At 44.5% G+C, this 26,023-nt stretch overlaps 1 protein-coding gene and 1 long non-coding RNA gene across 2 annotated transcripts in view; both read right to left on the bottom strand.

The window, feature by feature from the left end:
* LOC147117113 (dnaJ homolog subfamily C member 1-like) overlaps positions 1-25,683 on the bottom strand; it is an 81,049-nt gene extending 55,366 nt beyond the window's left edge. Inside the window, exon 1 of the mRNA XM_085987808.1 lies at positions 25,198-25,683. Coding sequence (XP_085843934.1) covers positions 25,198-25,347 — 150 coding nt within the window. The 5' untranslated portion in view covers positions 25,348-25,683. The remainder of the gene's footprint in view (positions 1-25,197) is intronic.
* LOC147117114 (uncharacterized) lies at positions 16,099-25,178 on the bottom strand. The gene is made up of 2 exons (XR_015078376.1): positions 24,894-25,178; positions 16,099-16,543 (listed from the first exon to the last, which is right to left on the bottom strand). It is a non-coding gene; the product is annotated as an uncharacterized LOC147117114 (long non-coding RNA).
* Positions 25,684-26,023: the final 340 nt, after the last annotated feature.

Raw genomic sequence — 26,023 nt, 5'->3', positions numbered from 1 at the left:
CTTAATTAATCCTTTTGACCTCCTTTGCTGAATCCTAAACTGCTCCCAATCCTCAGGTTTGCTGCTTTTTCTGGCCAATTTCTATGTCCACTCCTTGGATCTTATGCTATCCCTAATTTCCCTCGTTAGCCACGGTTGCGCCACATTTTGTGTTTTATTTTTATGCCAGAGAGGGGTGAACAAATTATATAGTTCATCCATGCGATCTTTAAATGTTTGCCATTGCCTATCCACCATCAACCCTTTAAGTAACATTCCCCAATCCATCCTAGCCAACTTGCGCCACATACCATCGTAGTTTCCTTTATTTAAATTCAGGACCCTAGTCTCCGAGTCAACTACTTCACTCTCCATCTTAATGAAGAATTCTATCATATTATGATCACTCCTCCACAAGGGGCCTCAAACAACAACATTGCTAATCAATCCTTTCTCATTACAGAACACCCAGTCTAAGATGGCCTGATCTCTAGTTAGTTCCTCGACATATTGGTCCAGGAAACCATCCCGTATACACTCTAGGAATTCCTCTTCCACAGTATTGTTACTAATTTGGTTAGCCCAATCTATATGTAGATTAAAGTCACCCATGATAACTGCTGTGCCCTTATTGCACACATCTAATTTCCCGTTTATTGCCATCCCCAACCTCAGCATTACTGTTTGGGGGGGGTCTATATACAACTCCCACCAACGTTTTCTGCCCCTTGGTATTTCTCAGCTCTACCCATACAGATTCCACATCAGAGCGAATATCCTTCCTTACTATCGTGTTAATCTCCTCTCTAACCAGCAATGCTACCCCACCTCCTTTTCCTTTTTGCCTGTCCTTCCTGAATATTGAATACCCCTGGATGTTGAATTCCCAGCCTTGGTCACCCTGGAGCCATGTCTCCGTAATCCCAATTATATATCATATCCGTTTACATCTATTTGTGCAGCTAATTCATCCACCTTATTACGAATGCTCCTCGCATTAAGACACAAAGCCTTCAGGCTTGTTTTTTTTAACACTCTTAGTCCTTTTAGAATTATTTACTGTGGCCCTGTTTAATTTACACGCTTGATTTCTCTGCCTTCCACTTTTGCGTTTCTCCTTCCTGTCTTTTGCTTCTATCCTTGATTCCTTCCTCTGTCTCCCTGCACAGGTTCCCAACCCCCTGTCATTTTAGTTTAAACCCTCCCCAACAGCACCAGCAAACATTGGTCCCAGTCCTGCCCAGGTGCAAACCGTCCAGTTTGTACTGGTCCCACCTCCCCCAGAACTGGTTCCAATGTCCCAGGAATTTGAATCTCTCCCCCCCCCCCCCTTGCACCATTCCTCTAGCCACGTATTCATCTGAAATATCCTTCTATTTCTACTCTGACTAGCACGTGGCACTGGTAGCAATCCTGAGATTACTACCTTTGAGGTCCTATTTTTTAATTTAAATCAAGGGATATGGGCAAAGGTGGCTAAATGGAGTGGATGTACAGATGAGCCATGATCTAATTGAATGGTGGAACAGGCTTGAGGGGCTGAATGGCCTACTCCTGTGTTTTATGTTACTATGTTGCAGTTGAATAGGATAAAAGGCAAGCAATAAATACATTGGAAATGTGTCAAGTTTGGGGATATCTGACCAGGGTATTAAAAGAAATAGGTGAGGAAATTGGAGATGCATTAGCCATAATCTTCCAAAGTTCTCCAGATTCAGGAATTATGCCTTTGGATTGGAAAATTGCAAATGGCACTCCATTATTTAATTAGGGAGAGAGAGAGAAACCAGGTAACTACAGACCTGTCAGTTTAACATCAATTGTGGGGAAGTTACTGGAATCTATCAGAAACAGAGTAACTGAGCATTTGGGCAAGTATAAGCTGATCAAAGAGAGTCCAAGTTCCCCTCCAAGTCACACCACCCTGACTTAGAAGTATATCGCTGATCCTTCATCGTCACTGGGTCAAAATCCTGGAACTCCCTCCTTAACAGCACTGTGGGAGTACCTTCACCACACGGACTGCAGCAGTTCAAGGCGGCGGCTCACACCACCTTCTCAAGGGCAACAAAATGCTAGCCTTGCCAGCGATGCCTACATCCCACAAACAAATAAAAAAAAGCAAGGAGTTGTGAAGGGTACGTCATCATGTTTGACTAATCTAATTGAATTTTTTGAAGTCACTAGCATGGTGGATAGGAGAGCGTCTATGGATGTTGTAAATATGGACTTCCAGAAGGAAAGTGATAAGGTTCCGCACAAGAGATTATTAGTAAAAAAATTAGAGCACACAGAATTGGAGGTAACATTGTGACATGGGTCGGTAATTGGTTGGTTAGTAGGAGATAGACAGCAGGGTTTGGTCTCTAATTGGGAGGATGTGACGTGGTGTTGTTCAGGGATCTGAAGGGACAGCTGTACATCCAAGTTTGCAGATGACTCCAAGTTAGGACGCGCAGTAAAAGTTGTGTGGCTACACAATCACTAAAAGCTAGTGCATAGGTACATGAGGCCTTCAAAATGGCTCATGGAATGTTGATCTTTATCTCAAGGAGGTTAGAATTCAAGTGAAAAAAGTGATGCCTCAATTGTATAGAGCCTTGGTCAGACCAAAGCTCTGCAGTCCTGCCACATCCAGTCGTGAATGGTGGTGGACCATTAAACAACTAACGGGAGGAGGAGGCTCCAAGAATATTCCCATCCTCAATGATGGTGGAGCCCAGCACGCGAGTGCAAAAGACAAGGCTGAAGCGTTTGCAACCAACCTCAGCCAGAAGTGCCAAGTGGATAATCCATATTGGCCTACTCCCGAAGTCCCCACCATCACAGAAGCCAGTCTTCAGCCAATTTGATTCACTCCGCATGATATCAAGAAACAGCTGAGTGCACTGGATACAGCAAAGGCTATGGGCCCCGACAACATCCCGGCTATCGTGAAGACTTGTGCTCCAGAACTAGCTGTGCCTCTAGCCAAACTGTTCCAGTACAGCTACAACACTGGCATCTATCCGACAATGTGGAAAACTGCCCAGGTATGTCCTGTCCACAAAAAGCAGGACAAATCCAACCCAGCCAATGACCACCCCATCAGTCTACTCTCAATCATCAGCAAAGTGATGGAAGGCGTCATCGACAGTACTATCAAGCGGCACTTACTCACCAATAACCTGCTCACTGATGCCCAGTTTGGGTTCCGTCAAGACCACTCGGCTCCCGACCTCATTACAGCCTTGGTCCAAACATGGACAAAGGAGCTGAATTCTAGAGGTGAGGCGAGAGTGACTGCCCTTGACATCAAGGCAGCATTTGACTGAGTCTGGCATCAAGGAACCCTAGTAAAACTGAAGTCAATGGGAATCAGGGGGAAAACGCTCCACTGGCTGGAGTCATACTTAGCACAAAGGAAGATGGTTGTGGTGGTGGAAGGTCAATCATCACAGCCCCAGGACATCGCTGCAGGAGTTCCTCAGGGCAGTGTCCTAGGCCCAACCATCTTCAGCTGCTTCATCAATGACCTTCCCTCCAACATAAGGTCAGAAATGGGGATGTTCGCTGATGACTGCAGTGTTCAGCGCCATTCACAACTCCTCAGATAATGAAGTAGTCCATGCCCGCATGCAACAAGACCTGGATGACGTTCAGGCTTGGGCTGATCTGTGGCGCGAATGTTACCTGCCACTTAAGTGCCAGGCAATGACTATCTCCAACAAGAGTCTAACCACCTCGCCTTGACGTTCAATGGCATTACCATCACCGAATCCCCCACTAACATCCTGGGGGTCACCATTAACCAGAAACTTAACTGGACCAGCCACATAAATACTGTGGCAACAAGAGCAGGCCAGAGGCTAGGTATTCTGCGGCGAGTGTCTCACCTCCCGACTCCCCAAAGCCTTTCCACCATCTACAAGGCACAAGTCAGGAGTGTGATGGAATACTCTCCACTTGCCTGGATGAGTGCAGCTCCAACAACACTCGAAGCTCGACACCATCCAGGACAAAGCAGCCTGCTTGATTGGCATCCCATCCACCACCTTAAACATTCACTCCCTCCACCACTGGCTTACCATGGCTGCAGTGTGTACCATCTACAAGATGCCACTGCAGCAACTCGCCAAGGCTTCTTCGGCAGCACCTCCGAAACCCGCGACCTCTTCCACCTAGACGGACAAGGACAGCAGGCGCATTGGAACACCACCATCTCCAAGTTCCTCTCCAAGTCACACACCATTCCTGACTTAGAAGTATATCACTGATCCTCAATCCTGGAATTCCCTACCTAACAGCATTGTGGGAGTATCACCACCACACGGGCTGCAGCGGTTCAAAATGGCAGCTCACCACCACCCTCGAGGGCAACTAGGGATGGGCAATAAATGCTGGCCTTGCCAACGATGCCCAGATCCCATAAACGAATAAAAAAAAAAAAAACAAGAAAATTTTAATAGTCTTACAAAGGGTAAAGTGCAGATTCACCAGAATGATACCAGGCTTATATGTATCATTTTGAGTACTGAGTGCATAAACTTTGCATGTATTCCCTTGAGTTTAGAATGTTGAGGGGTGATCGAATCAAGGTATTTAAAATGATAAAAGGATTCAATAGGGGAGATGCAGGAAAATATTTCTTCTGGCGAGTGAATCCAGAACAAGACAACAAAATCTTAAAATTAGAGCTACACCATTTACGAGCGAGATCAGGAAGCACATTTTCACACAAAGGGTAATGGAAATCTGGAACTCACTCCCCTAAAAAGGTATGGATGCTGGGTCAATTGACATTTTCAAGACTGAGATCAATAGATTTCTGTTGGATAAGGGTATCAAGAGATATGGAACAAAAGGAGGTAAATGGAGTTGAGGTAAAGGTCAGCCATGACCTAATTGAATGGCAGAACATGCTCAAGAGGCTGAATGGCCTACTCCTGTTCATAGCTTCCCATGTTTCTTTTACTTTTCCTTTATGTGTGTAACACTCATTCAATTACAAACTATTTGATAGGTACATATGTTCACTGGTTAATAAACAGAATCTCACTGGTTTAAACAGAAGTGAAGTCTTCTTTCCCCTCTCTCTCTGGTGGTCTCTCCCCTCAGGCTAGGGCACAATCTTTTGATGTTTCTTCTTTCAGAAGGTTCCGAGCTTGGCTGTTAAGCTCTATTTATGTCCCATTTGTTTATTACAAAATTCTGCTAACCTAGACAGTGTTATCTGCTTTTTCTTAGAGCAGAAGTATAGGTTCTAATTATCACAGTTTCAACAATGGAATACAACTCAAGACATTCGCAAGTGTTCCATCCTTCTTCCTGGTTAGTCTTTTTCAAGGTTCCTTTTTAAACTTAATTCAATGTTAATTAGTTCCTCTTTCAAGGTTGTTTCTAAAAGGCTTCTGTTTCATTAGGGTTACCAGTTTTATGGATTCCTATAGTTCACAACTAGCGTTGGGTAATAAAATCATATTCAGCAAATACAACTACTTAGCAATTAAACATCACAGCATACCCTAACCTCATTTTCTATTCTAGCTTTGCTGACCAGCTTAATTTCCTTTACCTTGCTTTTCTACTCATCTCAGGCCACTGCTACCTGCAGTTTATACTATGGAGTATATTATGTCCGTGTGTAATTGAGACACGGACTGCAGGGGTAGGTTACAACAGGTGTTTACTGAGTGGAGACAAAACTGGAACTACTATGCAAAGTTACTACACAGGCTTATATACAGGGGTGGTCACTACTGGTACTGCAGTATACAGGGGCTGCAGAATATAGTTCCTTCTGCAAAGTACACACACTACAATTCCTCCCCTTTTAGCTAAATAGTACATAACATTCGATTAATAATTAAACAACATATTTACAATTACAGTTGCTAGATACATTAGCTGAAGTTAAGCAATTATAAGTTCAGTCTTTGAGGAGGCTTCCTGATTCTGTCTGGATAACGCCTCTTTGGGGTATCAGGTTCTTCTGGCAAAGTTGAGTCGGGATCAACGTCGTTGTTTGGTTCGTCTGCTTCCAATATCACCGATTCCGAGGTAGATGCAATTGGTACTTCGGTTTCATCACCAGGTGTATCGGATCGTGGTGTGGAATTGACGTTTTCCAGTGACTCTAGAATCTGGTCAGCATGGTGTCTTACAATGCTCTCTCCAACGTCCACGGTATACATTAGAGGTCCTTGCCGTGTGCAGATTGTTCCTGGCTGCCATTTCTCTGTGCGGTAGTCCCGGGCCAAAACTGGTTGACCTATCTTGAAACTCCTGGTTGGCCTTTCATTCATATTCTGAAGCTGCCTGTTCTCCACATCTCTTCTGATGTTTGGCTTAACCAAATCCAAGCGGCATCTTAGTCTTCGATTGAAGAACATCATGGCTGGAGTTTGGTTGGTAACCGCATGTGTCGCATTCCGGTAGGCAAACAAGAAGTTATCCACCTTGTGTTGTAGGGGTATGTCTTCATTACACATTGCCTTGATAGCCTTCTTGACTGTTTGAACGAACCTCTCAGCCAATCCATTGGTGGCTGGATGATATGGGGCGGATGTGTAATGCTTAACACCATTGTTCTTTAAGAACCTCCGGAACTCTTCAGACACAAACTGTGGTCCATTGTCGGAGCAAATCTGTTCAGACAGCCCATTTCTGGTGAATATGGTTTGTAAGACTGATAGTTTTTTCTGTGGTGGTTGAAGACATTTTTATTACACCTCTGGCCACTTTGAATGTGCATCCACCGCAATTAAAAACATCGAGTCCATAAATGGACCAGCAAAATCAATGTGTACCCTTTGCCATGGAGATGAGGGCCACTCCCATGGATGTAGAGGGGCTTGTGGTGGGGCGTTTTGGACCTTCTGGCATCCTGTACAGCTCTTGGTCCTCTTGGTCATCTCTTCGATTTCCCTATCGATTCCCGGCCACCACACAAACGCTCTGGCTAAGTTCTTCATTTTTACCCCTCCCAGATGACCCTCATGAAGCTCATTGAGCACTCTATCCTTCAATTTGGGTGGAATTACTACTCTGGATCCACACATCAAGGTTCCTCTGCACACTGACAGCTGTTCTCTTCTCGGTGAGAATGCTGGCAACAGTGGTTCGCCATGTGCTGGCCATCCCTTCACCGTTAAATCATAGACCCTGGAGAGTGTCGGGTCATTTCGTGTTTCCTTTTCTATGTTTGCATTCGTCACAGGTAGACATTCGGCGATGGTCGAGTGGAATATCTCCACAGGATCCACTGCAGGCGTTTCTTCCACCGTCGGCAACGGTAGGCGCGACAATCCATCAGCATTCCCATGCTGTTTAGTTCCTTTGTACTCGATATCATATTGGTGTGCCCCTAGGAAAAGGGACCACCTCTGTAGCCGTTGTGCTGTCATTATCGGGACGCCCTTCTGATGGTTGAAAATGGAGACAAGAGGTTGATGATCAGTTAGTAGAGTAAATTTCTGTCCGTGCAGGTAGTGATTGAACTTCTTCACCCCCCCCCCACACCAGGCTGAGGGCCTCTGTGTCAATCTGGGCGTAGTTACGCTCGGCTGAAGTTAACGAGCGTGACGCAAAAGCTATCGGCCTCTCTGAACCATCAAGGAATTTATGTGACAGTACCGCTCCAACGCCGTAGGGAGACGCATCACACGCCAGTCTTATCGGTAGTGATGGGTTGTAGTGAGCCAATACTTCTTTTGAAGTGATTAGGTCTTTACTCTTCTGAAAGGTCCGCTTACATTCATCGCTCCATTTCCATGCTACTCCAGTTTGTAGTAGAGCATTCAGTGGGTGCAGAATTGTGGACAAATTCGGCAAAAACTTATGGTAGTAATTCACCAATCCGAGGAATGACTTCAGTTGCGACACATTTTCAGGCGCTGGAGCCTTGACTACCGCTTCAATTTTGTCAGGGGACTTATGTAACCCCTCTTCATCAATCACGTGGCCACAATACGATCTCTCTTTCTTAAAAAACTCACACTTGGGGCGATTGGCTCGTAGCCCATGTTCTCTTAGTCTAGTGAGCACCTGCTCTAGGTTGGCAAGGTGTTCACTGTCATCTTCACCTGTCACTAGGATGTCGTCCAAGTAACACCGAGTCCCCGTAATCCCTTGCAGGACTTGTTCCATCACTCTTTGCCATATCGCCGGAGCTGATGCTACTCCGAATACCAGTCGATTATACTGGTAAAGACCTTTGAGAGTGTTTATCGTGAGATATTTCCTAGAGGATTCTTCACCTTCCATCTGCAAATATGCTTGTGCTAGGTCAATTTTTGTAAAACGCTTCCCTCCAGACAGTGAGGTGAAAATGTCTTCTATCCTCGGGAGAGGATACTGCACTGTGAAGGACTGGGTTCAGTCACCTTGAAGTCCCCACAGATGCGAACCTTCCTTGGCTCCTCAGACTTGTTTAACGTTTTCTTCATGACAGGAACGATGGGTGTCGCCCACTCGCTCCAGTCTACTTTAGATAACACGCCTGCATTCTCCAGCTCTGCCTCGACGGCTGGGCGAATTGTATACGGTACCGGTCTTGCTTTGAAAAAACTTGGGAATTGCATTCTCTTCTATTTTTATCGAGGCGGTTACGCCTTTAAGAGTTCCCAGTCCTTGTTGAAATACCTCTTTGGTGTTAGCTAAGATTTTTGACAATCGTCCAGGTGTGACATCGTCATCCTTTTTACCAGCCACAGTCAGTGCCTGAATGGAGTGCCAGTCTAAACTTATCTTTCTGATCTATTCACGTCCCAATAACGGTGGTCCACCATCTTGCAGTATGTACAGATACAATTTCTGTATTTCCTTGCCGTTTTATTCGACAGGCACCCTTATTTTCCCTCTGGGGTATACTTTCTGCCCCGTATACGTCTTCAAGACAATGGATGTCTCTTTCAAGGGTATGTGAGAATAGCCGCTCCTAGTCTCGTCGATTCATGAGAGTCAGGGCTGATCCTGTATCCAATTCCATTTTGACTTGGGACCCTGCTATCGTGAGGGTGACCCAAATGGTTCGGTGATCCTCTTTTGCGATTACGTTGTGAAGTTCGAGACAGCTTAGTCTCTTGTTCCCGGATTCACTATCGCTCTTCCGAACTACTGTCCGTCATCTTTTGTACTTTCCTGTACTGTTCCTTAGTAGCCTTTTTGTTGTCATTAGTCTTCTTTCCAGACCTGCAAACTCGTGCAATGTGTCCCATCTTTCCACATTGCCTGCATATTTTGTCCTTGGACCAGCAGTCCTTCTGGTCATGGTTAGTTCTGCCGCAGCGATAACATTTTTCAAATCCCCGTATCATTTCATGGGTGCTGTATTCTTGTGGCTTTTGCTGTATTTCCGCAGCTCCCCTTGCTGCTGCTTCGTACGATACTGCCACGCTGAAAGCCTTATCTAGCGTCAGCTCTTTCTCTGAGAGTAACCTCTTCTGGGTTCCTTCACTCAGGAGTCCACAGACAAATTTGTCCCGTAGGGTATCTGCCAGTCCTGCTCCGAACTGGCAGTGCTTTGATAGCTTGCGTAGTTCCGTAAGGTAATCAGCATTGCGCTCATCTTTATGCTGATTTCTCTTGTGGAATTTAAATCTTTCTGCTATCAGCAGCAGTGTAGGATTTAGGTGTTCCTGTAGGATATCAACAATTTCGTTAAAACTTTGCGCCATCGGTTTGGCTGGAGTGATCAGGTTCCGCAATAGGCCGTACGTTCTTGCGCCCATTAAGTTTAGTAGTACCGATGCCTTTTTCTCATCGGCTACTTCATTTGCCTTGCAATATACTTCAACTCTTTCCACATACGTGGTCCAGTCTTCTATTGCATTATCAAAGGCAGTGATATTGCCAGTCTTCAGCATCTTGGAAATCTAAGATGGCACCTCCCGCACTTTGCCTTCTTCCCCGATTGAACAAAATGGCACCTCCCGCGCTCTGTCTTCTCCGCTGCTGCTAGCGCTGTTGCTGGCGTTTTTATGCCTTGATGGCGACGCCCTATGGTCTTCGCGCACCCCCCCCCCCCCGCGGCAAACTGCAGCTCCTCACGGCTTCCTGCGCTTCTAGTTTCTTTTATTTTCCCGTCGTCTGTACGCTGCCCGGCTTCGTAGCACCGGCCGCGCCCTGTGTGCTCCACTCTCTCTCTCTTCTTCCCGACAACGCTGCTCGGCCCCGTTGAAAAGCCACCCGATCGAGCTCTAGCCCGCCGCAGCCCAGGAAGGATCAGTGTACTACCTGCTACCAGCCCGATTAGCTGGAACACCATAGACAGGATAACCAAGCCCCGCTCTCGACAGCCTCTCCTGCAAATCTTCAACTCCGATGAATCAGAGGCGGTTGTCCACGGTCGACGCCCGTTTCTTCTGTTTGTTTTTTTTTTTCTTTCTTCGTTCTGGCCTCGACCTCCAACAACTTCGCTTCAGGGATGGATCCCCATGATGTGGTGCAGAACTGTAGGTAAGTTCGGATCTGCTCGTCGTCCGTGTGTAATTGAGACACGGACTGCAGGAGTAGGTTACAACAGGTGTTTACTGAGTGGAGACAAAACTGGAACTACTATGTAAAGTTACGACACAGGCTTATATACAGGGGTGGTCACTACTGGTACTGCAGTATACAGGGGCTGCAGAATATAGTTCCTTCTGCAAAGTACATACACTACAGAGTACAATCTCTTTATTCCTCTCATTACTTCTGCCCAAACATTGGGATATTTTGTGGGCCCTTATTAGCATAAAGCTTGCTTGCAAAATGAGGGTTTAATCATATTGTTGCTTGCAAATTATGTCAGGGTGAGCAAGGAGCCACAGGGACTGAACCATATTATAAAAAAAGTGAAAAATGGTCAGTCACCAAAAAAGATAGGGATGAAACAGAAACCCATAAAGAAGAGTGCAGGGTATATTTATCTACTGCAAATGGCAAGATTCCCAACAACCATCTGCCCAGCCATGTAAACCAAAATAAAAACCCAAGTGTGGGTACACAAGCCTTAGTGGCAGTTTGTTATTCTACAGTATCTAATTTGAACAATTTAGTCTACTGTGGAGATGCGATGACTTTTGTACAATGCCCCCAATCATGGCAACAAAGGTACTTCAATTACTGTACTGAATTTTCTTTTGGTGTGGATTGTTTTCTAGCTCCATAACTTGTTGGAAATATAGCTGCTTTAATATTGCTCTTTTAAATTGGATTCTGCAAGTCCAGCATCCATTAGCTGGTTTCCACATTTATGTGGTTAAATCGGTCTTAAATGTGACTTGTAGACCCAAAACTGTAAATCACAGATGAGCCCAATGCTCCCTTCACCTGATGTACATGCACACATACTTTCCAGCAGGGGTCACTGGATAGCGATCAGGAAAGAAAACTAGCTAATTTTTCCCCTTAATCCAAGGACACCGATGTCAAGTGCAGAGTCTTGACCAGCACTGAAGGAAGTCATCAAACTCAGCACAGAACAGGCACTGAACTGTTTTATATTAAAATTTGAACATATTATTTCACACTAGTGGATATACTGTACATAGGATATACAGCACAGAAACAGGCCATTCTGCCCAACCAGTCTATGCCAGCATTTATGCTCCACACGAGCCTCCTCCAGTCTTTCCTCATCTAAATCTATCAGCATAACCCTGTATTCCCTTCTCCCTCATATGCTTGCCTAGCCTCCCCTTAAATGCATCTATACTATTCGCTTCAACCACTCCCTGTGGTAGCGAGTTCCACATTCTCACCACTCTTTGGGTAAAGAAGTTTCTTCTTAATTCCCTGCTGGATTTCTTGGTGACTACCGTATTTTGATAGCCTCTAGTTATGCTCTTCCCCACAAGTGGAAACATTCTCTCTGTATCCACTCTATCAATATTTTTCATAATTTTGAAGACCTCTATTAGGTCACCCCCTCAGCCGACTTTTTCCAAGAGAAAAGAGACCCAGCCTGTTCATCATTTCCTGATATGCATACCCTCGCATTTCTGGTATCATCCTTGTAAATCTTCTCTGCACCCTCTCCAGTGCCTCTACATCCTTTTTATAATATGGCAGCCAGAACTGTACACAGTACTCTGTGGTCTAACCAAGGTTCGATACAGGTTTAGCATAACTTCCCTACTTTACAATTCTATCCCTCTAGAAATAAACCCTAGTGCTTGGTTTGCTTTTTTTATGGCCTTGCTAACGTGTGGTGCAACCTTTAGTGATGTGTATTTGTACTCCGAGATTCCTTTATTCCTCTACCCCACCTAGACTTGCACCCTCCAAGTGATAAGTGACCTCCCTATTCTTCCTACCAAAATGTAATACCTCACATTTATCAGTGTTGAACTTCATTTGCCAATTATATACCCATTCTGCAAGTTTATTAACGCCCTCCTGTAACTTGTTGCAGTCCTCCTCAGTATTGACTATCCCCCCCAATTTAGGGTCATCCGCAAATTTAGAAATTGTGTTTTTGATTCCCAAGTCTAAATCATTAATGTAAATTGTGAACAACACTGGTCCCAGCACTGATCTTTGTGGAACACCACTACCCACCTTCTGCCACTGTGAATAGCTACCCTTTATTCCTACTCTCTGCTTTCTCTCCTGAAGCCAACCAGCAATCCATTCTGCTACTTATTTAGGACATTGAAGACTGAGATGAGAAATTTCTTCACTCGGAGGGTGGTGAACCTGTGGAATTCTCTACCACAGAAGGCTGTGGAGGCCAAGTCACTGAATATATTTGAGGAGATAGATAGATTTCTAGACACAAAAGGCATCAAGCGGTATGGGGGGAGAGCAGGAATATGGTATTGAAATAGAGGATCAGCCATGATCATATTGTAAGAAGTCACACAACACCAGGTTATAGTCCAACAGTTTTATTTGAAATCACAAGCTTTCGGAGCACTGCTCCTTCGTCAGGTGAAGTGGAGAGATGCCTATAGACACAGATTATATAGTCAGAGAATAATGCCAGATAATTACAGGTAATCTTTCTAACTGCCATTTATCACACCTTGGCAGAGAGATAATCACAGCAATCAAAGGTGTGAATGGTGTCCAAACAGGTCAGTCAGGAAAACATTACATCAAAGAACAATGAGGTGGGATCGCAAGGGGTAAAATGTTGCAGATGCTGGGGTCTGTATGATAAACAAAAAACATTTTCTTTGCTGGAAATCACAGCAGGTCCAGCCGCATCTGTGTAGAGAGAACAAGCCAATGACGACTTGAGTCTGGATGACCCTACGTCAGGTGGGGTTACATGTAGCGTGACATGAACCCAAGATCCCGGTTGAGGCCGCCCTCATGAGTGCGGAACTTGGCTATCAGTTTCTGCTCTACGATTTTACGTTGTCGTGTGTCTCGAAGGCCGCCTTGGAGAATGCTTACGCGAAGATCGGAGGCTGAATGTCCTTGACTGCTGAAGTGTTCCCCGACTGGAAGGGAACACTCCTGCCTGGCAATTTTTGTTGCACGGTGTCCGCTCATCCGTTGTCGCAGTGTCTGCATGGTCTCGCCGATGTACCATGCTCCGGGGCATCCTTTCCTGCAACGTAGGAGGTAGACAACGTTGGCCGAGTCACGAGTATGTACCATGTACCTGGTGGGTGGTGTCCTCACATGAGATGATGGTATCTGTGTTGATGATCTGCATGTCTACCTCATACGTTGCAGGAAAGGATGCCCCGGAGCATGGTACATCGGCGAGACCATGCAGACACTGCGACAACGGATGAACGGACACGGTGCAACAATCGGCAGGCAGGAGTGTTCCCTCCCAGTCGGGGAACACTTCAGCAGTCATGGACATTCAGCCTCCGATCTTCGGGTAAGCATTCTCCAAGGCGGCCTTCGAGACACACGACAACGCAAAATCGTAGAGCAGAAACTGATAGCCAAGTTCCGCACTCATGAGGGCGGCCTCAACCGGGATCTTTGGTTCATATCACACTACATGTAACCCCACCTGACGTAGGGTCATCCAGACTCGAGTCGTCATTGGCTTGTTCTCTCCACACAGATGCGGCCGGACCTGCTGTGATTTCCAGCAAAGAAAATGTTTTTTGTCTGTTTTTTGTTTTTCATACAGACCCCAGCATCTGCAACATTTGACCCCTTGTGCTCCCACCTCATTGTTCTTTGATGTAATGTTTTCCTGACTGACCTGTTTGGACACCATTCACACCTTTGATTGCTGTGATTATCTCTCTGCCAAGGTGTGATAAATGGCAGTTAGAAAGATTACCTGTAATCATCTGGCATTATTCTCTGACTATATAATCTGTGTCTAGAGGCATCTCTCCACTTCACCTGACGAAGGAGCAGCGCTCCGAAAGCTTGTGATTTCAAATAAAACTGTTGGACTATAACCTGGCGTTGTGTGACTTCTTACATTTGTCCACCCCAGTCCAACACCGGCATCTCCACGCCATGATCATATTGAATGGCGGAGCAGGCTCAAAGGGCCTACTCCTGCTCCTATTTTTCTATGTTTCCTTATCATAGAGTCATAATGGCACAGAAGCAGGCCATTCGGCCCATCGAATCCTTGCCGGCTCTCTGTAGAGCAATCCAGTCAGTCTCATTCCCCCGTTCTATCCCCATAGCCCTGCAAGTTTATTTCCCTCAAGTGCCTATCCAGTCTCCCCTTGAAAACATTGAGCGTCTCCGCCTCCACCACTTCCGTCAGCAGAGTGTTCCAGGTCCTCACCACTCGCTGTGTAAAAACGTTTTATCTTCACATCCCCCTGTATGTCTTACCCAAAACCTTAAATCTGTGTCCCCTAGTCCTTGTACCATCAACTAGTGGGAACAGCCTTTCCCCATCTAGCCTATCCAAACCAGTCATAATCTTGTACACCTCTATCAAATTACCCTTCAACCTCCTTTTTTCCAATGAAAACAAATCCAGCTTCTCCAACCTGTCCTTGTAGCGAAGATCCCCCATCCCCAGAACCATTCTGGTAAATCTCCTCTGCACCCTCTCAAGGGCCTTTACATCTTTCCTAAAGTGTGGTGACCAGAACTGAACGCAATACTCCAGTTGTGGTCAAACCAGCGCTTTGTAAATGTTCAGTATGACTTCTCTACTTTTGTACTCAATACCTCTATTTATGAAGCCCAAGATCCCATATGCTTTGCTAACCACTCTCTCAATATGTCCTGCCACCTTCAGGGACCTATGCACATTAAATCCCAGGTCCCTCTGTCCCTACACACTCTTTAAAACTGTGCCATTAAGTGTATATTGTCCCCCGACTCCGCATTCCCTGACCTTGTTAATCAGTCTATTATGGGGTACCTTATTGAAGGCCTTTTGAAAATCCAGATAAATTGCATCTACTGCATTACCAATGTCGACTCTGTTACCTCTTCAAAAAATTCATTAAGGTTGGTCAAGCAAGACTTTCCCTTTTGAAATCCATGTTGACTATCCATTATTATATTTTTGGTTTCTAGATGTTCTTCTGTTTTCTCCTTTAGTAGGGATTCCATTATTTTTCCTACCACCGGTGTTAAGCTGACTGATCTATAATTACCTGGAAATGTTCTATCCCCCTTCTTAAATATCAGTATTACGTTAGCTATCCGCCAGTCCCCTGGCACTACACCTTTTTCTAACAAATTATTAAATATGCATAGTAATGCCTTTGCTATCTCTTCCCTAGATTCTTTTAAAATGCATGGATACAATCCATCCGGACCAGGGGTTTTATCCTCTGAGTTTGATTAATTTATTTAACATATCCCTTTTATTTTAAATGCACTTATCTCATTACTAATCTCATCATCCAATGTCATGTCCACCTGTTCTATCTCCCTGGTAAATACTGAAGCAAAATAATTATTTAATATTTCTGCCATCTCTATCGTTACCTATGGGGTTATCCTGACTATCCCTTAATGGCCCTATTCCCATCCCTACCTTCCTTCCTTTTTTTTATTGATTGTACCTATAAAATATTTTGCTATTTTGTTTTATGTTCCTTGATACTTTAATTTCATAGTTCCTCTTTGCCTCCCTAATTGTTTTTTTTTTACTTCTCTCCTAATCTGTATAATAACCCTATTACAACATATGACAACTTTTTTTTTTAATAAACAGATCTTTTTTTTTTTTTTTAAATAGACAACTTGTTCTCCTTAACATAATGGAGCTTTTTAATTATGGCACGGAGACAAACCTCGCAGTACAAAACATTAAAGCTGAATAATCTGTTTGACAAGTCAACGCTGGCTGAATTTTCAATTTAAAAAACTCTACTAGATGCTCAAATACTTCAAGCTTTGCGAGCATGGAATTAATACAAGTTATCTGGCAAATAGAAACTGTTTTACACCATCTACACAAGTACAGTAATTACAAAGCATGGGAAAGATGATCAAAAATGATTTAGGAGAGGAGTACCTAACTACAACTAATGTACCCCTCCCTCCATCGGTGAACTTAGAAACGGAATTTTCTTTGTTTATTCGCTATCCTCCTTTTAGCTCTTGTAGCAAAATCATGGTAGGATTGGTTTCCATGGTTGGGTTGTCAGCCCTCCCAGATTGTCCTCAAGTCTCCTGGACACTCCTGCAAGCAAACCTGAGAGAAAAATCAGAAGGGAATTTTATTCTCCCATTTCACTGCAGCCAGGCATACAAGAACAGCAAGGTCGCAACACACCCAGGATGTAATGTGGCCCTGGTGCATGCGCGCTCTAGTAAAATCATGCAATGCACAGAGCAGTTTCTGGAGCAGAAAGGATTTTGGGCATTGTAGCTGCCACTGATCAGTTGCCATGTGGAATGAAGTGTCAGGGGGCCAATGGCATGGGTTGGGGCGGTTGGAGGTGGGAGTTTAGGTGATGAAAGCTCCTTGAATATAGTAGAGTTGGCAACCCTATTCCACGATAGCCGACAGCCCTCCAATACTTCATTCAAAGTATCACTCTTCATCTGTACAGCTAGACTGAGTGTCAGTGGGTTATTCAACCACAGGGGAATAACAGCCAAGCATCCTTGATGCTCACATTAGTGCATTTTTCACAAGAGCACCTCTCTACCCGAGTACACTGAGGCAAACTGTGCCAAAACAAAGTTTAAAAAAAATCCTCCATAAGACATAGGCTCGCCGCTGGCCCCGAAGAAAGTTGCGATTTCTGTGGCGAGAAGTTTGCCTTTCTCGACGTACAATTCATTGTAGGGATCTGTAATGGGGATCCCCAGTGAAGAGCTGCAGTGACATCAACAAGCTGTCTAAACAGCCAGTCATGTTGAAGAATTCTCAGACAACAAACCAGGACTTTTAAAAAAGTTAGAGAACTAAATAAAAGATTGGGGCTTCTCACAAGAGGAGGAGAAGGTAGAAGCTGAAATATCATGCACAAGCTTCAATTTTTTTTTTTTTTTAAAGTTATTAAAATATTTTAATTTATCATAATGGAGAAATTTGACACTCCACAAATATAAAAATTAGTTTTTCAGGGCCATAACGGTTGTTTAGCCGTCAATATGCTGTTAAAACCAGTTACACCTATTCCAACGAGGCTTAACATTTAATAGGGTATTTAACAGCAATATTCACGCGGAAAAGCCCGAGTTTATCATCAGTTTCACTGATTGCCAGCTATGGGGGGGGGGGGGGGGGGTGGTTTCCACAGTGCAGCCAGTGTCAGAGCAGTGAATGACTGACTACAACTTTAGCATTTCGATGCACATGCGTTAAATCCTGAAGTTGGGGTCAGTTTCAGAGGTGTAATGGCAACGAACGCTGACAGTTCGCCGTCATTACCCACGGCAAAATCTGGGCCATTGAATTTTACTGCACAGAAACAGGCCATTTGGCCCAACAGGACTATGCCGGTGTTTATGCTCCACACAAGCCTCCTCCCACCTTCATCTCACCTCTATTAACATATCTTTCTATTTCTTCCTCCCACATTTACATGTCTAGCTTCCCCTTAAATGCATCTATACTATTCACCTCACCCACTCCTAACTTTATACACCACAATTAAAAGTGCATCACCCTAACCTCCTGTAGCTCCTCTTTTTATTTGGTCGTATTAGCACTGCTGTACAGACCAGAAGGTCCCAGGTTTGATTTCTGGTCTGTGCTGATCTCAACAGCAGGAGTTGGAAAGTACAGTTGACCTCCATGTTCCTGGACTCGCTAATCAGGTGGTAGCGAGTTCCATATTCCTCATTACTCTAAGTAAAGAAGTTTCTCTTGAATTCCTTATTGGATTTATTAGTGACTAGGGTTGCAAAGGGGTGGAAAGTTTCCGGTAAATTTCTGGAAATTTTCCACGGGAAGTTTAGCTTGGGAATTTTGCCCAAAAAAGCACATCCTAGCATAATATTGTTTTTTTTGTATTTCTTTCCCCACAGGTCCTCTCTTAAAATTAAGAGAGATGGAATCTTAATTATTAAGGAATTTCTTAATCAATATATGTTTATCTTCTTACTTGGCTTGTTTTAATAATTACAAGTTTTGTGTGTGACTGAACAAATGTGTCCTGATTGGTTGGATGAGTGGATGTGCGATTAGCTCCCTCTATTTGTAATATTTGCATATCGAATTGTGATTGGCCTGCAGGCATCTGTAAGACTGCTATAGTTTTTTTTTAAGATCCAGGTTAGGGGTCCTGAGGGAAGTCATTTTGTTTTCTGCTGATGTTGTGATGATGCAGTAAGTAAATCAGACTTATACCAAATAAACCAGTTACTTGTTGAACTCTGTTGTCCTTCAATTTAAAATATACAAAATAATACACTATTGGTGATGTAGTGTCGTGTGTGTACAGGTCATGCTTCCATCACATGGAGCATCAGCAAAAATGTACTCACCCTGTTGCAATCGTGCTGATCGACCGCAGTTCGACAGAGATGAATGCCCTTTATTTCTCTGCATAGAACAATGCCACGTTTACCGTCGGATGTGTGGAAGCATTTTACCCCAGGCATTAAAGATGGAAAGACTGTGTACATATGGCTTTCTACAGTGTTTGCACATGTAAAGAATGCCACAAAGATGCAGCAGCATTTATCCAAATGCAACAACTTCACTCAAAGCTCACAGCAGTCAGCCCAGAGTTCCTCTGCTTCCATTCAAGAAGTTGATGGTTCTCATTCAGCATCAGGCTCCTTATCATCAGCAACTCCTGGCCCACTTGGAAGGTTCTTTGATACAATGGATAACCATAGCCAGAAGAATGCAGATGAGTGCCTTGCTCGAGCTGTATATGCAACAGGCTCACCCCTCATGCTCACAGCCAATGTGTACTGGAAGAGATTTTTCAATGTTATTCGCCCTGCATACTGTCCTCCCACCAGACATGCTTTGTCTACTTATTTGCTGGAGGCTGAGTATAACAGAGTCCAAGGAAAGCTCAAAGAAACGATAGCGATGGCAGACTGTGTTGCAGTTATCTCAGATGGGTGGTCAAATGTACGAGGGGAGGGCATCATAAACTACATCGTCTCCACTCCTCTCCCAGTGTTCTTCAAGAGCACAGACACGAAGGACAACAGACACATACATTGCTGATGAGCTGAAAGCGGTCATCAACGATCTTGGATCACAAAAAGGTCTTTGCAGTAGTTACTGACAATGCTGCGAATATGAAGGCTGCTTGGGCTCAAGTGGAGGAGGCCTACCCTCATATTATGTCTATTGGGTGCGCAGCTCATGGGCTTAACCTGCTCCTCAAGGACATCATGGGTTTGAGAACCATGGAAGCACTGTACAAGAGAGCCAAGCAAGTTGTTAAGTATGTCAGGGGAAAACAGGTAGTTGCAGCAACCTACAACTCCAAGCAAATGACAAAGAACAAGAACACCACACTGAAGCTGCCCAACAACACTAGATGGGGTGGTGTTGTCGTAATGTACAACAGCCTTCTGGAGGGTAAGGAGTCGCTGCAAGAAATGGCAATATCCCAGTCTGGGGATATGGAAACCACCATCAAGAAAATACTGCTGGATGATGTGTTTTGGGAGAGAGTGGTTAGCAGCCTTAAACTACTCTCACCAGTAGCATCTGCAATTGCTCAGATTGAAGGAGGTGACGCTGTCTTGTCAGATGTTCTCAAGCTTTTTACTGATTTAAAAGAACAAAATCAGCATTGTCCTACCCACATCCCTGCTGCTCAAAGCAGAGGAGAAGGCAATTGTTCAATTCATACAGACGCGTCAAGAATTTTGTGTCAAGCCGATTCATGCTGCAGCATACATGCTGGACCCAAAGCGTGTTGGGAGACCAATACTTTCTGGAGAACAGATCAACAGCGCTTAGTGTGATTTCTACCCTCTCACACCATCTCAATCTGGATGTGGGCAAAGTTCTGGGAAGTCTGGCAAAGTTCTCTACCAAGCAAGGTCTTTGGAATGGGGGTGGGATATGGGAATCATGCAAGCATATCAGTGCACATACCTGGTGGAAGGGACTTTGTGCATCTGAGGCCCTGTCACCTATTGCATCGGTGATACTCCAAATCCCACCTTCATCAGCGGCCTCTGAACGAAACTGGTCACTTTTTGGGAATACGCATACAAAGGTGCGCAACAGGCTGACTAACAAGAGAGTGGAGAAACTGGTGGCTATCTGGGCGAACCTACAACTTATTGAGCCAGATACAGAAGTGTCCACCACACAGCTACACAGACGAGGAAATGGACACGTCAGAGCCAGAGTCAGAGAATCAGGAGGAGCAATGAGGAGTAGAAGACTCAGAAGACTCATGAGTAGAAGACTCAAAAGGGACAAAATAAGGACAAATTACAGGCTAAATAAGTGGATGCTCTTTTTATTTTATTTTAGCTGGGTCTTTTTTGTGGGGGTTCAATAAAGTTCAAAATTATAACCTAAATAAAGTTTTGAAAGCCCATTTTTATTTGTATGGAACAGTATGTCTATTTTGACGACAAAAATATAAGGGTCAGAAACAAAAACCATCAGTGTGCAAAAAACTCAAAATTCCCATAAATTCCCTAAATTCCCATGGAAAGTTTCCTCTTAAAAATTCCCAGAATTTTGCAACCCTATTAGTGACCATCTTATATTCATGGCCCCTAGACATAATGCATCACTGCTAACACGAGGCGAATAAAAACTCCCCAAAGTTCCCATTCTAACAACTGGAAGAAAACATTAGTGTCAAGTATATTGAGTTAAATCAACTGTTGGCAGAAACCTGCAGCTGTTCTGGAAACTTCTGCAGCAGAGCTGTTGAACCCTGTGGATCTAAAAGATAATTTCCTCTCAATCCCTAGGATTGCTGTATGGGTGGCCTCTTCATTTGAGAGACTGGCAATTTTATTCTAACTAGTAACTTTGCTCTAGAAGGAATAACACTTTAGTGCCCCAAGTCAATTTATAAGCATTTCACTTATGCACTTTTAAGTATTAGTAAACATTAGACCACCTGATACCACCTCAATGCACAGTACTCAAATTTACACCCTAACACAACTAAAACATGTTTACTCTACACACAAGAAAGTTGTTAAAGTTTATCACAGAAGATAGAACTACTCCTGGGTAACTTTATTAAATTACACAATTATACGTTCTAGGATGGTGCAAATTTGAAGCATTTTACAAGCACAGGATAATATAATAAAGCTTATTTACCATGTCATGACACAAAGGGAGCTTCACTATATTGTTTTCAGGTCGAGGGAAGATAAACTTTAAATGCTTCTCATTATAAAAAAGGACTTTCATTGAGATATTGGCCCACGACAGAGAAGTTCAGTGGAGCACAGTATAATCCCCAGTAAGCAGAGGTTGCAGAATGTTAAGCTACTAAACAAGATTTGTATTTCATAAAGTAGACCTTTATTAATTCACCAATAAATTGTTCCAGAGCAAAGATTTCTCAGTGAAGCAGCAGAGCAGTTTTAAAAGTTAGAGGAGCAGCTACATAAAAAGGTAATTAATTCCTTTGTAGATGAGGATCGCTAGGACCCAAAGAATATCAGCATTAAGAACTTGGGGATTTCCTTTCATTGTATAAGCTAGCTGGAAACTGCTCACTGAAGCACAAGGGCATTTCTTCAGCCATAGTATAATAGAAAGCTTTTTTGCTAATTTTCTCTTCTGACAGCACCAGCACTTACTGGGCTGCTGGCAGCTCTCCAGTACCACGCCCAAGCTTCATGCGTGAACCAAGACAGCAAGTGTAGACAAGCTATTTTTCCTGTGTAAAGCATCACAATAGAGTCCAATCCTGTCCTCGCTTGATATCTACACAGCACACTTTTAGCAGAAGTCTCTGAAGAGCAATCATGAGGGGGAAGCCCATGTGACTTTCACCTCCCTAGTCCGGGAACACCAAGGTCAACTAAATAATTTTTATGGGATGTGGGCGTCGCTGGCAAGGTCAGCATTTATTGCCCATCCCTAATTGCCCTCGAGAAGGTGGTGGTGAGCAGCCTTCTAGAACCACTGCAGTCCATGTGGTGAAGGTGTTAGGTAGGGAGTTCCAGGATTTTGACCCAGCGACGATGAAGGATCGGCGATATACTTCTAAGTCAGGATGGTGTGCGACTTAGAGGGGAACTTGGAGGTGGTGGTGTTCCAATGCGCCTGCTGCCCTGGTCCTTCTAGAGATAGATGATGTCGCGGGTTTGGGAAGTGCTGCCGAAGAAGCCTTGGCGAGTTGCTGGAGTGCATCTTGTAGATGGTACACACTGCAGCCACAGTACGCCGGTGGAGGGAGTGAATGTTTAAGGTGGTGGATGGGGTGCCAATCAAGCGGGTTGCTTTGTCTTGGATGGTGTCAAGCTTCTTGAGTGTTGTTGGAGCTGCACTCATCCAGGCAAGTGGAGAGTATTCCATCACACTCCTTACTTGTGCTTTGTAGATGGTGGAAAGGCTTTGGGGAGTCAGGCGGTGAGACACTCGCCGCAGAATACCTAGCCTCTGACTTGCTCTTGTTGCCACAGTATTTATGTGGGATGGTCCAGTTAAGTTTCTGGTTAATGGTGACCCCCCCCCAGGATGTTGTTGGTGGGGAATTCGGTGATGGTAATGCCATTGAATGTCAAGGGGCGGTGGTTAGACTCTCGCTTGTTGGAGATAGTCATTGCCTGGCACTTCTGTGGCGCGAGTGTTACCTGCCACTTATCAGCCCAAACCTGAACGCCGTCCAGGTCTTGTTGCATGCAGGCATGGACTGCTTCATTATTTGAGGAGTTGTGAGTGGCGCTGAACACTGGGCAGTCATCAGCGAACATCCCCATTTCTGACCTTATGTTGGAGGGAAGGTCATTGATGAAGCAGCTGAAGATGGCTGGGCCTAGGTCACTGCCCTGCACTGTACATTCCAACTCCTGCTCTACTGAGATCAGCACAGACTAGAAATCAAACTTGGGGCCTTCCAGTCTGTATAGCAGTGCTAATCCTACCAGGTAAAAGGAGGAGCTGCAGGAGGTTAGGGTGATGCACTTTTAATTGTGGTGTATAAGGTTTCTTTAGGCTCTGACACATGGATTCGAGCAGAGTCTTGAGCAGAACATGCACTCAGGGCCACAGATCCCTGTACAGCAAGTTCCTGATCTCAGCCAAATGTTGGTTATATTTTTAATTCTACTATTCCCAACGGCTAACAGTAAGCATAGCACTATGCAAGGGTTTAACATGCGTGCACAGAGTTCCATTTCATCTGATCAGAAGATGACACAAAGCTGGCATTATAATTGTGCTTCTTTATCACATGGCAATAATACAGCAGGTAGCTAAGTGGAAGTGTGTCACGTGCTGTAACAATGATTGTTTCTCAGAATTTATTACACCAGAACCCTTTTGATTGTTTTAAGACTGCAAAACACTCAAACCATTGGCTTCTTACTTTACAGAACAAGTACAGAATTGCATCACTATTAAATCTATATCAACTCTGCAGTTATCATTCTAAATTCAAATTCAGCAATATTAGAGAAGACCACAGTTTGGGGCATTCGACCCTCACTGGAAACCATAGTGCCACAAAAGTACAATCTTAAAAAAGGGAGGGGACTGGGGGGTAGACTAAGAGTAACTTTTATGCTTTTGAGTAACAATGTATCCTTTAGTGTTCTTAACAGTGTTTTGATTGCCCAAAAACAAAGATAACATTGCATCATGTCATGATGACAGTTAAATTTATAAATATAAAAAAGGTGACAACAAGGGGAAAAAGAAAATGAGTGAATATGATACAAGAGAAAATTAAAAACACTGATCATGTCCCAATAGTAGGATACAAATGGTTGCCTTTGGCTCCCCATGGGATGAACTTTAAATCCTAGCCTGCCATTGTGGGAAGCTGCAAAACAGAATCAGGCACTTTGCCACAGTGACTAAGGGGTGGGGGAAAACACCTGCAAAGCTCCTGTTCATTTCCTACTAATTCAGTAGAGCAGCATTAACCAAGGCCCTGGTACAGGTCGCCTTCAATCTTTTCCAATTAGGAAATGGTGCATGATCAGGTAGAGGGGGGGGGAAAGGCTGAATTAAAAAGAAATTAAAATGCATTTAAAAACAAATCTAATAAGTACCTGTATCAATCTAAAAAGGCTTAATGTAACTACAGCAAGTCTTAAAAATGATTTCCAGTATGCAATTTGATTATCCTTGGACTCAATTTTTAAACATACTTCTAAAGTAACACATTAACAGCCCTCATACACTAACAAGGATTTACAAGACTGTATAACCAATCAGTCGGTATGGAAACGAGAATGCAAAACAGCCACTTAACTCACGAGAATTTATCCCTCACTTAAAGAGAAATGCAGATTCAAAGCAGCAAAGGACAATCCCACTGCACCACAGGCAGCTCTTTGAAATCAATGTCACTTTTAAAAAATATAGTTTGTATTTCTGAGCAGATATGGGTCTTAAATTAAATATAAAATGAGATATGTGGGGGGGGGGGGGAGAAACAGAGGGAGAGTTTTTCTCTTACATGATGCTTTACAAATCCTCACACACCAGAAAGGCGGCTGAAACCCGAGACAGCGCGGACACGCCGGCGGCCCCTTCTCACCAATTTTCAAACCTTCAAAGGGCCCGAGTCAGAGAGCAGCGGCTCCGGGCTAGGCCCCAGCAGCCTGGGGCTCCGCACCATCACTCAGCCCGAGTGACGAGCTCCACAAATCGTACACCGAAGCGGCTTCAATAACCGCAACAACAAACCAAAAATAAAACAACAAATCCCCGGCCAGTCAGTCGGAGGCCTGTCCCTCCTCCTCCCCCCACTCTCCTCTCACCTGCTCCACGTCGAGGAACCGGTAAAAGTTCTCCTGCACTTCCTCCACCAGGTCGAAGAGCTCCAGCTCGGCCGTGTCCCAGCTCAGGCAGCCGGGCGCACAGGTTAGGAGCAGCAGCGCCGAGGCCGCCAGCGAGAGCGGAGAAGGCATCGCCCGAGTCACTCACTGACCAACCGTCCGACTAACTGACTGGCACCGGCCTTGGAACGTGGCTCGCTCGTTCACTCGCTCAGCCGCTTCTTAAAGGGGCCACGCACATCTGACCAAACTCAAGTCAAGAGTTTGAGAGAGGTGCTGAGGAGGCAGAGGGGTGTGTCGTCCGCCTGCCTACATGTGAAAGCTGAACCCTGCGCCTGCACAGAAGGAAGGAAGAGGAGGAATCCAAAGAATGCAAGGAAATCAGAAACAAAAACAGAAAATGCTGGAAGTACTCAGCAGGTCAGGCAGCCTCTGTAGAGAGAGAGAGAAGAAAAACAGGGTTAACGTTTCAGGTCCATGACCTTTCGTTAGAACTGGAAAATGTTAGAGCTGCAACAGGTTTTATAAAGTACAGAGGCAGGGAAAGGTGGAGGGGAGGAAAGAACAAAAGGGAAAGTCTGTGATAGGGTGGAAGGCAGGAGAGATTAAATGGCAAAAGGGATGATGGTGCGAGGTAAAAGGAGATACCTGGGGGTATCACCCACAGAGGTGACGGTGTGGGGAAAGGAAGAAGAAGCCATTGCTAGAGATGTGTTCGGATAGGAAGAAATGGAACTATGCAAGAGTAATCCCAAGAAGCTGAATGACGGAGGAGAGGCATTGGAGGATTATGGGATGGTCAGCCATA

This window comes from Somniosus microcephalus, chromosome 5 (assembly GCF_052327205.1).
Source record: "Somniosus microcephalus isolate GS21.2 chromosome 5, FLI_Smic_1.0, whole genome shotgun sequence".
NCBI lineage: Eukaryota > Metazoa > Chordata > Chondrichthyes > Squaliformes > Somniosidae > Somniosus > Somniosus microcephalus.
Note: the sequence above shows the minus strand (reverse complement) of the source record. Positions and strands in the feature narration are given on the sequence as shown.